Consider the following 14,988-nt stretch of genomic DNA (forward strand, 5'->3'; position numbering starts at 1 on the left):
GCCATTCGGCCCTCCAAGCCTGCGCCGATCTCGATGCCTGCCTAAACTAACACCTTCTGCACATCAGGGGCCCATATCCCTCCATTCCCTTCCTATTCATATATTTGTCAAGATGTCTCTTAAATGTCGCTATTGTATCTGCTTCCACCACCTCCCCTGACAGCAAGTTCCAGGCACTCACCACCCTCTGTAAAAAAACTTGCCTCGCACAGCCCCTCTAAACTTTGCCCCTCGCACCTTAAACCTATGTCCCCTAGTAACTGACTCTTCCACCCTGGGAAAAAGCTTCTGACTATCCACTCTGTCCATGCCGCTCATAACTTTGTAAACCTCTATCATGTCGCCCCTCCACCTCTGTTGTTCCAGTGAAAACAATCCGAGTTTTTCCAACCTCTCCTCATAGCTAATGCCCTCCAAACCAGGCAACATCCTGGTAAACCTCCTCTGTACCCTCTCCAAAGCCTCCACGTCCTTCTGGTAGTGTGGCGACCAGAATTGCACGCAATATTCTAAGTGTGGCCTAACTAAGGTTCTGTACAGCTGCAACATGACTTGCCAATTTTTATACTCTATGCCCCAACCGATGACGGCAAGCATGCTGTATGCCTTCTTGACTACCTTATCCACCTGCGTTGCCACTTTCAGTGACCTGTGGACCTGTATGCCCAGATCTCTCTGCCTGTCAATACTCCTAAGGGTTCTGCCATTTACTGTATACCTCCCACCTGCATTATACCTTCCAAAATGCATTACCTCACATTTGTCCGGATTAAACTCCATCTGCCATTTCTCCGCCCAAGTCTCCAACCGATCTATATCCTGCTGTATCCTCTGACAATCCTCATCAACTCCACCAACCTTTGTGTCGTCCGCAAACTTACTAATCAGACCAGCTATATTTTCCTCCAAATCATTTATATATACTACAAACAGCAAAGGTCCCAGCACTGATCCCTGCGGAACACCACTAGTCACATCCCTCCATTCAGAAAAACACCCATCCACTGATACCCTCTATCGTCTATGACCAAGCCAGTTCTGTATCCATCTTGCCAGCTCACCTCTGATCCCGTGTGACTTCACCTTTTGTACCAGTCTGCCATGCGGGACCTTGTCAAAGGCTTTACTAAAGTCCATATAGATAACATCCACTGCCCTTCCTTCATCAATCATGTTTTAGTTGTTTAGTTTGTTTTTAGAGATACAACACTGAAACAGGCCCTTCGGCCCACCGAGTCTGTGCCGACCATCAACCACCCATTTATACTAATCCGACACTAATCCCATATTCCTACCACATCCCCACCTGTCCCTATATTTCCCTACCACCTACCTATACTAGGGGCAATTTATAATGGCCAATTTACCTACCAACCTGCAAGTCTTTTGGCTTGTGGGAGGAAACCGGAGCACCCGGAGGAAACCCACGCAGACACAGGGAGAACTTGCAAACTCCACACAGGCAGTACCCAGAATTGAACCCGGGTCGCTGGAGCTGTGAGGCTGCAGTGATAACCACTGCACCACTGTGCCGCCCTTCCTCAAAAAACTCAATCAAATTAGTAAGACACGACCTCCCCTTCACAAAACCATGCTGCCTCTCACTAATAAGTTCATTTGTTTCCAAATGGGAGTAAATCATGTCCCGAATAATCCTCTCTAATAGTTTCCCTACCACTGACGAAAGGCTCACCGGCCTATAATTTCCTGGATTATCCTTGCCACCCTTCTTAAACAAAGGCACAACATTGGCTATTCTCCAGTCCTCTGGGACCTCACCTGTAGCCAACGAGGATGCAAAGATTTCTGTCAAGGCCCCAGCAATTTCTTCCCTTGCCTCCCTCAGTATTCTAGGGTAGATCCCATCAGGCCCTGGGGACTTATCTACCTTAATGCTTTGCAAGACACCCAACACCTCCTCCTTTTTGATAATGAGATGACTGAGACTATCTGCACTCCCTTCCCTAGGCTCATCATCCACCAAGTCCTTCTCTTTGGTGAATACTGATGCAAAGTACTCATTTAGCACCTCGCCCATTTCCTCTGGTTCCACACATAGATTCCCATCTCTGTCCTTGAGTGGGCCAACCCTTTCCCTGGTTCCCCTCTTGCTCTTTATATATGTATAAAAAGCCTTGGGATTTTCCTTAATCCTGTTTGCCAATGACTTTTCATGACCCCTTTTAGCCCTCCTAACACCTTGCTTAAGTTCCTTCCGACAGTCTTTATATTCCTCAAGTGCTTCATCTGTTCCTAGCCTTCCAGCCTTTTTCCTTTTGACTAGGCTCACAATATCCTGTGTTATCCAAGCTTCCCGAAACTTGCCAAACTTGTCTTTCTTCCTCAAAGGAACATGCTGGTCCTGGATTCTAATCAGCTGATGTTTGAAAGACTCCCACATGTCAGATGTTGATTTACACCTCAAACAGCCGCCCACAATCTAAATTCTTCAGTTCCTGCCTAATATTGTTATAATTAGCCTTCCCCCAATTAAGCACCTTCACCCGAGGACTACTCTTATCCTTATCCACAAGTACCTTATGGAATTATGGTCACTACTCCCGAAATGCTCCCCCACTGAAACTTCGACCACCTGGCCGGGCTCATTCCCCAATACCAGGTCCAGAATGGCCCCATCCCTAGTTGGACTATCTACATACTGTTTCAAGAAGCCCTCCTGGATGCTCCTCACAAATTCTGCCCCATCCAAGCCCCTAGCACTAAGTGAGTCCCAGTCAATATTGGGAAAGTTAAAATCACTCACCACCACAACCCTGTTACCTTTACATCTTGCCAAAATCTGTCTACATATCTGCTCCTCTACCTCCCGCTGGCTGTTGGGAGGCCTGTAGTAAACCCCCAACATCGTGACTGCACCCTTCCTATGCCTGAGCTCCACCCATATTGCCTCGCTGCGTGACCCCTCTGAGGTGTCCTCCCGCAGTACAGCTGTGATATTCTCCTTAACCAGTAATGCAACTCCCCCACCCCTTTTACATCCTCCTCTATCCTGCCTGAAGCTTCTAAAGCCTGGAACATTTAGCTGCCAATCCTGCCCTTCCCTCAACCAAGTCTCTGTAATAGCAACAACATCATATTTCCTAGTACTAATCCAAGCTCTAAGTTCATCTGCCTTACCTGTTATACTTCTCGCATTGAAACAAATGCACTTCAGACCACCAGTCCCGCTGTGCTCAGCAACATCTCCCTGCCTGCTCTTCCTCTTAGTCCTACTGGCCTTATTTACTGTGTCCTCCTCATTTATTTCACTAGCTGTCCTACTGCTCTGGTTCCCACCCCCCTGCCACACTAGTTTAAACGCTCCCGAGTGACGCTAGCAAACCTTGCAGCCAGGATATTAGTGCCCTTCCAGTTTAGATGCAACCCGTCCTTGTACAGGTCCCATCTGTCCCTGAAGAGAGCCCAATGGTCCAGATATCTGAAACCCTCCCTTCTACACCAGCTGCTCAGCCACGTGTTTAGCTGCACTATCTTCCTATTCCTAGCCTCACTGGCACGTGGCACAGGGAGTAATCCAGAGATTACAACCCTAGAGGTCCTGTTTTTTAACTTACTACCTAACTCCCTAAACTCCCCCTGCAGGACCTCATCACTCTTCCTGCCTATGTCATTGGTACCGATGTGTACCACAACCTCTGGCTGTTCACCCTCCCCCTTCAGAAAGCCCCCTGTCCGTTCAGAGACATCCTTGACCCTGGCACCAGGGAGGCAACATACCATCCTGGAGTCTCTTTCACGTCCACAGAAGCGCCTATCTGTGCCCCTGACTATAAAGTCCCCTATAACTATTGCTCTTCTGCGCTTTGTCCCTCCCTGCTGAACAACAGTGCCAGCCGTGGTGCCACTGCTCTGGCTGCTGCTGTTGTTTTCCCCTGATAGGCCATCCCCCCCAACAGTATCCAAAACGGTATACTTGTTAGAGAGGGGGATAGCCACAGGGCATTCCTGCACTGACTGCCTGCCCCTTCTAGCGGTCACCCATCTATCTGCCTGCACCTTGGGTGTAACCACTTCTCTAAAACTCCTGTCTATGACGCTTTCCGCCACCTGCATGCTCCTAAGTGCATCCAGTTGCTACTCCAACCGATCCATGCTGTCTGTGAGGAGCTGCAACTGGGTACACTTCCTGCAGATGTAGTCGCCCGGAACGCTGGAAGCGGCATGGACCTCCCACATCTCACAGGTGAAGCACTTCACCCCTCTAACTGTCATTCTTAGCACTAATTAGTTAATTAATATAAAATAAATAAATACTTATTAAATCCTTACTAAATTATGATACATTTAACTATATGGTCCCTAGTGCTAGATTTCTACAATAAATACTAAATGCTATCTAAATACAGTAATCTCCTCACTCTGGTTTAGTTACTCTACTTATTAATTAGTTAATTAGTGCTTTAATCAATTTTTATCAGTTTTATTTTCAAATTCGGTACAGATTCCCTACCAGCCAATCAGGTCACAGCTTTCCTGTGATGTCAATTTTTCAGGGGTTTTTTCCCCACCCGAGGTAACTTACCGGTCTGGAACTCCGCCCTCCGAGTCTGCTCCGAGAATCCCCGAGGTAAGTTTTTTATACTCACCGGTCTGGAACTCCGCCCTCCGAGTCTGCTCCGAGAATCTCCGAGGTAAAGTTTTTTTATACTTACCGGTCTGGAACTCTGCCCTCCGAGACTGCACAAGAATCTCTGTCATCCGGGAATCTTCACTTGCTCATTGTATTTCTCCTCAAAATGGTAATTTCAACACATTGTATATCTTTTACTTTGTTAATTTTCTTATTTTCTTTGGATTTGCTTTTTATATTTTGCAGCCCTGCTTTCTTGCTGTGCCAAACTAGCTGGAAGTGCCTCCTCTTTCTAACATACAAAGCACTCTGCCTCTCTGGCTGGGCAATTTTCCTGCTGGTGCCTCACTCATCTGGTTCCACATTGAATGTTTTGCATGCTTTTCCCATCTACATTTATGGCTTTTTACAAAAACTTTCGGTTTACCTTCCTGCAATCTTGACAGTTGCTTCAGCGCTAAAATTCGTATCTAATAAATTTGGGAGAATGCCAATCCATTTGGCAGTTCCATGGTGGTTCTTGAATTGGACGAAGAGAACTAATTAATCAGGATAAAATCTACAAGTCCAATGATGCTTTTAACTTTGCTGCTATTACAACCCAAGGACTTGGACTTGTATACCGTACCCCTCCGACCTCGGTGTGTTCAAGGAAACCTGTATTCACTGCCTGTGCTTCACTGAAGAGACAGTGACTGAGATGAGCTATCTTCTGTGGACGCCCTGAAAAACCAACTCTTCCTGTAGCTGTAATTATTCAGTTTCCACTCAACAAGATCCTTCCAACAGAGGATGCCTGACAGATAAACCAGTTTGTAGTTCAAAAGACTGGCCCCATATTTTTACTGCTGGTAGGCTTTGGATGAGGAAGAGGAGGAGAGTAATGTGGAGAGAACTGATGTGCAAGCAGGGAGATTGGAACAATACTTTCAACAATGGACACCTGCTGCTACTGACCAGCAAAGAAAATATTACACATTCCCTGTACTGAGGCTGAGCTGCCACCTCCCTCTGAACACTTATCAGAGCCTGTTTCCTCTTTTGGGCCGCAGGGGAGTTGGTGGGGGTGATTGGGGAGTTGGTGCGCACAGGCTGCCAAATAGTCACAGCATACTGGAGGTGCACAGTAAGAAGTCTGCCAAAATTTCCTGATAGGGTCATGTCGACTGGCATTGGAACTTGCTGTCTGATCCTGGAGAACACTAGCCAGGTCCCAACATAGTGCTGATGAGGTCGGGCGGGTTAGGGTGGGTGTGTTATTCTTTTACTCTTGCTTTTCTGCCTCCATGATTCTTCAGGGTCCTCCCAGAATCTCCATAGATTCCCTGGTCTATGGAAGATTCTGGCTTATGCCTCCTACCAGTTTTTTGTGGAGCCCATTTGTTTGGACAAGTATGGGCGCACCAAGAGTAAAATAAGGCGAGAAAGCCAAGATTGCCCCCTTCCACTGCATTTGCGCTTATAGCACAAACACATTTCTGCCCATTTTGGGAACTGCTGGAAATCCTGGAGCAACAGAGTGGGACAGAGACCTAACGTAATGGGTCTTCCCATTACTTATCACTGTACCTGGTTCTCGGTATTTAGGACCCTCATCAAAAATTGATTCACTTCAAACTCAAAATACAGCTGCTTTAATGTCATTCTTTTGGCAATGAGATGGGATTTTGTGTCTTGCTCCTCTCTTCCTCACCTTTCTCTCCCATCCCCTTTTTGCTTATGCTTTACTTTGAGGGATGACCAAATTGTTTGGGAAATACAATAGTGGAATAGATGAGCAGAAGTTTCAGAGATCTATAGAGCTGGATATGGTTTGTTGCTGGAATATAGCTTCATGAGGGAAATTCTTCCACATGCTGCAATTCATATGAAAGCTTTGATGGTGACTATTGGTGGACTACTTGACAGCAAACATATCACTGCTGAGCCCTGTCTAGTTCTCATCTGATATACAGGTATTCTGGAAAGAGTAACTGGATAAAGATCAGGACCTAGACCCCTGGTTCAGGGCAACATTTTTCTTCCCCTCCCTAAATCATAGGTACTGAGTCAAAGTTTAGCAGATTTATTGCTGTTCTGACTGAGACTGACTAACTCCACTTGGATCAGCTACTCAATGTCATTGGGAGCGCACTCACTGTGACTGATTTTTAAATTGATGCTGTATTTATATTTCTTGTTGGGTACTCATTCTTTTACTTAAACTCATGTATACAAATGTCTTGTGTAAAAGTGTTTTAAAACTCTGCTCTTTCAGTGCGTTACATAATAAACAACAGGTTGCATTTAAATATTGCCTTTAATGTAGAGAAATGTCCAGAGTACTTCACAGAGATGCAAGGGTAAAAATGCATGTTAAGGCAGAGAAGGAGATATTAAGATTGGTGGCTTTTAAGGAAGTTTAAAAAAAAATTTTATTCATTCATGAGATGTGGGCGTCGTTGGCCAGCCCAGCATTTATTGCGCATCCCTAATTGCCCTTGAAAAGGTGGTGGTGAGCTGCTTTCTTGAACCGCTGCAGCCCATGTGGGGTAGGTACACCCACAGTGCTGCTAGGAAGGGAGATCCAGGATTTTGACCCAGTGACAGTGAAGGAACAGCGATATAGTTCCAAGTCAGGATGGTGTGTGACTTGGAGGGGAACTTGCAGGTAGTGGTGTTCCCATGCATTTGCTGCCCTTGTCCTTCTAGTTGGTAGAGGTCTCGGGTTTGGAAGGTGCTGTCTAAGGAGCCTCGGTGCATTGCTGCAGTGCAACCTGTAGAAGGTACACACTGCTGCCACTGTGCGTCGGTGGTGGAGGGAGTGAATGTTTGTAGATGGGGTGCCAATCAAGCGGGCTACTTTGTCCTGGATGGTGTCAAGCTTCTTGAGTGTTGTTGGAGCTGCACCCATCCAGGCAAGTGGAGAGTATTCCATCACACTCCTGACTTGTGCCTTGTAGATGGTGGACAGGCTTTGGGGAGTCAGGAGGTGAGTTACTCGCCTCAGGATTCCTAGCCTCTGACCTGCTCTTGTAGCCATGGCATTTATAAAGGAAAAGAGAGAGATGGCAAGGTGGAGCAATTTTCAGATCATGGAACATAGGTGACTGAAATACAGACACAAATGGTAGGATGAAGGAAGAGGGGTGATGTTCTAGTAGTCAGGGGAATAGAGAATTCAGGGAAGGAGGAAGTTATAGTATTGGAGGAGATTAGAGATGAGAAGGATGAGATCATGGATAGGTTTAAACATGAGGAACAGGATTTTAAATTTAAGGTGTTAGGGACCTGTAGCCATCCCTTCATTGAAGACAGAGATCATGGACAAGTGAAATTTTGTGCAGGATTGGATATGGCAGCAGAGATTTGATTGAACTGAAGTTTGTGGAGAATGGGCAACCAGTCAAAACATTAATGACCTAAGCTGGAGATGGCAAGAATGAGGGTTTCAGCAGCAGAGTGGCTGAGTTAGGGGCAGAAGGATACGATATTATGGGGGTGAAGTTAGGCAGTCTTTATGAAGAGATGATATGACGACGGAAGCTTGGCTCAGCACTAAATAGGCCACCAACATTTTTTTCTGAGTTTCAATGTGCGTTAATGTGTTTGCTTTTTAAAAATTCCTTTTGTCATTTTCTAATCAACTCCTTTTGGTGTTCCTCAGCTATAACTAACTTGGAAAGTGGCGAAAGTAGCATGTATGAAGATGTAAAGCAACACGGTGATTTTGAGTAAGTGATCAACTTGCCATTGTCGCTTTGTCATCCACAGATTACTTGTCCATTTGTGCTCATAAAAATGGCATTTCTTCATGGAAAGATCAGGGGCTGGATTTTGTTCTCCCCCAGACGTTGAGGTCCATGGTGGGGATGGGGGTGGGTGGCTGCTGAAGATGCCTCTGGGGGAGGGCCGCCACGCACCCCGATGCCGGGAGGGCCCAGACCAAAATTACCAGCGGTGATGAGACCTTGTGGCAGCTCTCCCGCTGCTCGGCGACGGGACCCTCATTTGAATATGTAAATAAATCTAAATGAATGAATGAATAAATGATGCTGCCCTGCTGCAATCTTCGTGCCACTGGACGGCACTCCCGTGCTTTCAAATCCCCGTCCGGGGAAACGAGGCAGCACGCTGGTGGGGAGAAGGTATGCTTATCAGTGCAGGAAGGGTGGGGGATGGGGTCAAGGTAACATCATGGGTGTAGGGGCTGGTGGGAAGGGTTGGAGTTTAAAGTTTAAGCAGTTTGTGGGGGCTGGGGGGGGTGTGGGGAGGAAGGTCAGGTGGACAAGGTAAGTGTTTTTGGGGGGGCAAATACTTAATCTAAATGTTTTGGGGGGGGGGTGGGAGAGGGACAGAAGAAATGTCTCTATTATTATTGACTTTATCTTTAAATCTTTAAATTTCACTGTAGGGCTGAAAGCCCTTTTAAAAATGGCATCAGTGCCTGTGCACAGGCAGCTGACGCCATTGTCAGAGGATGGACAGCCAGCCCTCTCTGTGTGATCAGGGGGCTGGCCCGCCCCTGCTATTTAAATGAACCGCCGCCGCATGGAAGATTGCGGCGACTCCGCAACATGCAGCCCACATGGGCAAGCCGTGTTTTTATCACCCCCTGCCAACAGTGGCAGGCACAGAAGATTCAGCCGCATGAGTGGGAAACTTGATGTTTTCTTGAACTCCATGGTTTTCAAGGCATTAACTTCTTTTGTGTCTTAGACCGGTGATAGGATATCAAATTTAATTTCAAAGACTATATATCCGAGACTATTTTTCTCGTGTTTAGGCCTCCGTGTTCAATTCATCCAGAAGTTTTACTCCACTTTTCTGGTGAAATTATTGAAGGAAACTAAATCTATATTCTTGCTGGTTCATACTTTCGTATTTTTCTGTCATCTTTATAGAGACAGAACTTCTAAATCAGACACGAGTAAAATCAGCTGGGGCAATATCTTCAAGAAGCGTGAAGAAAATGTAAAGAGAATTGGCGAAATGAGCACAAAGTTAGAAGAAAGTGAAAGGTATCGTGAAATATGTATTACCTCTGAGACCTGAAGAAAATGGTGTGTTTATAGATTACTATAATAGTTGTTGTAGAATAGAGCCCTGATTCCAGGTCTTGCTGCATGTGGGATTTTAGTACAGTTTGTACTTGCTGAATTTTACTCCTGATAGTAACAATGTTGCATGTGGTCCTCTTAATTTTCGCTGCCAATGCAAAATGTTTAATCGTTCTCTGACATGTCTTAATGACAATGCATCCAAGATTTAGAATCTGTTGGTGGAGATATGAGAGTGTGGACTGTGTCTTTGCTGAAATGGATACTGTTACATAAGTATCATGCACTTATTGTCCAGTTGGTATGTATAGTCTACTGGTATCTTTAGATTGCTTTCATAACTAGTTTATTAATTTATCAACCAAATCCTTGCAGTGGTGGCGATAGTCAGATTCCCAGACACGTAATTACAGGTAGGAATGGAACAATTTAAAATGTTTAATGTTTGCAGTAGTATAATGGAGCGAATCCGTCAAAGGTTTGATAAAAGCAAAATACTGCAGATGCTGGAAATCTGAAATAAAAACAGAAAGTGCTGGAAATACTCAGCAGGTCTGGCAACATCTGTGGAGAGAAAAGCAGAGTTAATGTTTCAGGTCTGTGATGAAATGATCCTGTCTTGTGTTACGAACAGAATTGAGAGAGAATCGAAACCCCAGTTCTCCTCCCTCACTATCCGGAATCAATGTGTTTTTGACAAGGAAGATGTGTGTGTTTCATAACCCCTGAGTGTATGGCCAATTTGAATAACCAGCAGCATGCTTTTTGTGGGTTGAAAAAGAGGATTATTTTTATTCACTCATTCACCCCAAAAGTCTGATGCTAATTCACTCACTCACCACTATCTCACACACACAAACTCAAGAAAGTCGTTAAAAAGGCTAGTGCACTTTTACAAATTACAAACAAAGGAATAGTTTGTAAGTCACGTGACTTGGCTCGTCTTGGGGAAAAGGTACACATTGCAGGCCTGGCGAAGAAGGCGTTTTCACTCCTGAAGTGTAGTTAGGTGGATTCGATAGCCGGAGTCAGTGAATGTCAAAGTTGTTGCAAGATTCTCTCGAAGGGGTGGATTTTCAGCAGGTCACAATGTTAGTTGCTTGTAATCTTGTCACTAGAAGGTCGGTTTTCTGAACTGGTGGACTTGAAAAGGAACAGGCTTGAAGGCCTTAAGATGCAGTCTCCAGTTTTAAGACATAGGTGTTTTGCCTTTTCAACTGTCTCTGCAGCTGTTGTTTGCAGACTGCCCAGTCTCTCCCTGGTGCTGGAATAATAAGATTCAATATCCGCCATTTCGACAGGTGACCACCTGATCAATACTTCTATTGTCCATCCAGAATTTGAAGTTCGAAGTCATTGCTACTCAATGGGGAATGGATGGTGGCCATTCGCACCTACTTATGATTTACTGCTTTCTTTCTTTGTTAAGCTTCGAGCTCAGCGACAGTGAGTCTAGGAGTCCATAGATATTGAGTTTTGGGTAAGACCACAAGCAATAGGAGGTGAGAATTCCATAAATGGTTGCATCCTGGTATGTCCATTCAAGGGAGGCACTCCATCCACAGTCATTCAATTTGGAACCTTCCGGAGGCTTGAGATGCTTCCGAGTCTGGGCCGAAATTGCAAAAGTTACCCGATCCTCAGCAGCCATCTCTTGCAGCATTTTAATGTCCATTGTGATTCAAGTAAAAAGAAAATTCAGCTTCAGAAGATTCTATGCTGTACAGAGTCCATGTTTAAAGTTATGAATAGGACATGCCTTTACTGGGCATGACTCTTGTTTCACACAAAACTTAGCCAACATGCGTAAACTACTTCTGAATAATCAAAAATATCAGCTTACTACTAAATATTTGGTAATAGCATGATTGTTATGTGTGTTTGTCCATGTTTCAGATAATAAGTCATTAATGCCGTTATTCATCTGTTTATACAATGGTTTAGGTATGTGGACTGATAATGTAACTTAACATTGGCACTTGGTCTTTTGTCAAATCTCAACACAACACCCATATGAACAGTACAGCAACTGGTCATACACTATTAAGCGACATTTAGTCACCAATAACCTGTTCACCGATGCTCAGTTTGGGTTCTGCCAAGTCCACTCAGCCCCAGATCTCAATATAGCCTTTGTTCAAACATGGACACGAGCTGATATTCCAGAGGTGAAGTGAGAGTGAATGCTCTTGACATCGAGGCAGCAACTGACCAATTGTGGCATCAGGGAACCCCAGTAAAATTGAAGCCAGTGGGAATTGGGGGAAAACTCTCCACTGGCTAGAGTCATACCTAGCACAAAGGAAGATGGTTGTGGTTTTTGGAGGCCAATCATCTCAACCCTAGGACATGGCTGCAGGAGTTCCTCAGGGTAATGTCTTGGGCCCAACCATTTTCAGCTGCTTCATCAATGACCTTCCCTCCATTATTAGGTCAGAAGTGGGAATATTTGCTGATGATTGAAATGTTTAATTTCATTTGTGATTCCTCAGATAATGAAACAGCCCCTGTCTGCATGAGGCAAAACCTGGACAATGTTCAGGCTTGGGCTGATATATGGTGCAAATGTTATTTGCCACTTAAGTGCCAGGCAATGATCATCCCCAGCAAGAGAATCTAACCACCTCCCCTTGACACTCAACATTACCATCGCTGAAGCCGTCCACGATCAACATCCAGGAGGTCAGCATTGACCAGAAATTTAACTTGACCAGCCGTAAATAATGTGGCTACAAGAGCAAGTTAGAACTGTGTCTCCTGTGGGGAGTAACTCACCTCCTGACTCCTCATTGTCTGGATGAGTGCCGCTCCAACAACACAAAAGAAGCTCGACACCATCCAGGTCAAAGCAGCCCGCTTGATTGGCACCCTATCTACCATGTTAAACATTTGCTCCCTCCACCCTGACGCGCTCTGGCTGCAGTGTGTACCATCTACAAGATGCAACATATTACCAAGGCTTTTTTAACAGCACATTCCAAACCCACAACCTCTACAACCAGAAGAACAAGGGCAGCAGGTACATGGGAACACCGCCACCTCCAAATGCCCTTTCAAGTCGCACACCATCCTGACTTGAAAGTATATTGCTGTTGTTCATCGCTGTTGTTCATCGCTGGGTCACATTCTGGAACTCCCTAATAGCACTAGGTTAAGTGAGTGGGCAAAGATCTGGCAAACAGTACAAAGTGGGAAGATGTGAAATTGTCGATTTTGAATAAAAAAGAAGCATATTATCTAAATGGTGAAGAGATTGCAGAGTTCTGAGATGCAGAGGGATCTGGGTGTCCTAGCGCATGAATCGCAAAAGGTTAATATGCAAGTTCAGCAAGTAATTAGGACAGTTAACAGCATGTTATTGTTTATTGTGAGGGGAATTGAACACAAAAGTAGGGAGGTTATGCTTCATTTATACAGGGCATTGGTGAGACCACATCTGGAGTACTATGTGCAGTACTGGTCTCCTTATTTAAGGAAGGATGTAAATGCATTGGAAGCAGTTCAGAGAAGGTTTATTACACTAATACCTGGAATGGGCAGGTTGTCTTATGAGGTAAGGACAGATAGGCTAGGCTTGTATCCGTTGGAGTTTAGAAGAGTAAGAGGCAACGTGATTGAAGCATATAAGATCCTGAGGGGTCTTGACAGTGTGGATGTGGAAAGGATGTTTCCCCATGTGGGAGAATCTAGAACTAGGGATCACTGTTTAAAAATAAGGGGTTGCCAATTTAAGGCAGAGATGAGAAGACATTTTTTTCTCTTAGGGTCGTGAGTCTTTGGAACTCTCTTCCTCAAAGGCAGTGGAAGCAGAGTACTTGAATATTTTTAAGGCAGAAGTAGATAGATTCTTGATAAGCATGGAGGTGAAAGGTTATTTGGGGTAGGTGGGAATGTGGAGTCGAGGTTACAATCAGATCAGCCATGATCTTATTGAATGGCAAAGCAGGCTCAAGGGGCTGACTCCTAATTCGTATGTTCATATGGACTGCAGCAGATCAAGAAGGCAGCTCACCACCATCTTCTCAGTGGCAATTAGGGATGGGCAATAAATGCTGGTCCCGCCAGGGAAATTCACATCCTATGAATAAGTTTTTTAAAAAAGCTACTTCTTTGTTCCGTACACCAATATCTCCTCCAACACACACAACACATACTGAATGTTCTGTGTAAAAATACTGTAGACTCTCACTTTGCTAGCTGCACGATTTATAAACTCATGCTTAAACCTGCAATTTTGGCCATTTTTCTGTATTCCTCCGTCTTCCAAAGTGATCTATACTCAAATGAATTCACACATTAAATTGAGGTATATAACCAGATCAGTGCAAGATAGCCTTTGTTCAATATAAAACAAACCTTAATGAAGTAGGCAAAATAATTGTTAAGAAGTGGCTTGAGATGAATAGCATTGTATCATCCTGGTAACGTTCATAAATTTGTATATGAAAAGCATTTTGGGGGAAATTGTACTTTCTGCAGCCAGTTGGGAATGGGGCTTGAGAGGTGAAAATTTCACGAATATACTTACTGTCCTTGCCATTTTGTATAAAACACTAAGGCCACAGTTAGAATACAGCATAAAGTTTTGGTCACCACATTAAAGGAAGTATGTGATCACACTAGAGTAGGAGAGAGGAGATTTACATGGATGTTGCCAGGAATGGAGAATTTTAGCTATGAGGAAAGCTTGATACGCTGTTTTTTTCCCCCCCTTCGGAACAGAGGAGACTCGAGGGAGTTTAATATGAGGTGTATAAAATTGTGAGGCACTTGGATAGCGTGGATAGGAAGGACTTATTTCCTATAGCAGAGAGGCCAATAACCAGGGGACTTAGCAATTGAACTAATCTAATTGAATTTTTTGGTGAAGTAAAGGTTGATGAAAGGAATATGGTGGATGTTGTTTATATGAATTTTAAGCATTTGATAAGGTACCACATAAAAGGCTGCTCTACAAAATTGAGGCTCGTGGAATAGGAGGGTCAGTGTCCTGTTACTACCAGGTGAGAAAGGGGTCTAGGGGTTTCCTTTCAGCCTTTTCCTGGTTTGACCGCAACAGGGTTTAATTTTTAAAACACCGTGCTTTCGCTTCCCCTCGGTGAATCCTTGTTCACTGCTCTCCAATTGCAATGGCAAAGAAATCAACCAGACAGGTTTTCTTAAACTTACACCTTTCTTGTTTAAATCTATTAACCTTAAAACTCTAATTTGGTTAAAACTACTACAAAAACGTGAGGCGACCATGCTAGCATGCATACACGATAAACACACACACAGATGGAAGAGGAGAAAGAATAAAGGGGAAAAGTTTGAAGCAATAGCTGGAGTTCATTTACTGTCTTTTGAGTTCGATGTGGA

General features: G+C 44.5%; 1 protein-coding gene across 4 annotated transcripts in view; it reads left to right on the top strand.

The window, feature by feature from the left end:
• The window catches only part of LOC137372858 (FYN-binding protein 1), a 144,432-nt gene that overhangs the window by 113,847 nt on the left and 15,597 nt on the right, over positions 1-14,988 (top strand). For all 4 annotated transcript variants that reach the window (XM_068037221.1, XM_068037222.1, XM_068037225.1 and 1 more), the window contains 2 exons: positions 8,238-8,304; positions 9,475-9,591. In XM_068037221.1, coding sequence (XP_067893322.1) covers positions 8,238-8,304; positions 9,475-9,591 — 184 coding nt within the window. The remainder of the gene's footprint in view (positions 1-8,237; positions 8,305-9,474; positions 9,592-14,988) is intronic.

The sequence above is a fragment of the Heterodontus francisci genome, chromosome 8 (genome assembly GCF_036365525.1).
Source record: "Heterodontus francisci isolate sHetFra1 chromosome 8, sHetFra1.hap1, whole genome shotgun sequence".
NCBI classification, from domain to species: domain Eukaryota; kingdom Metazoa; phylum Chordata; class Chondrichthyes; order Heterodontiformes; family Heterodontidae; genus Heterodontus; species Heterodontus francisci.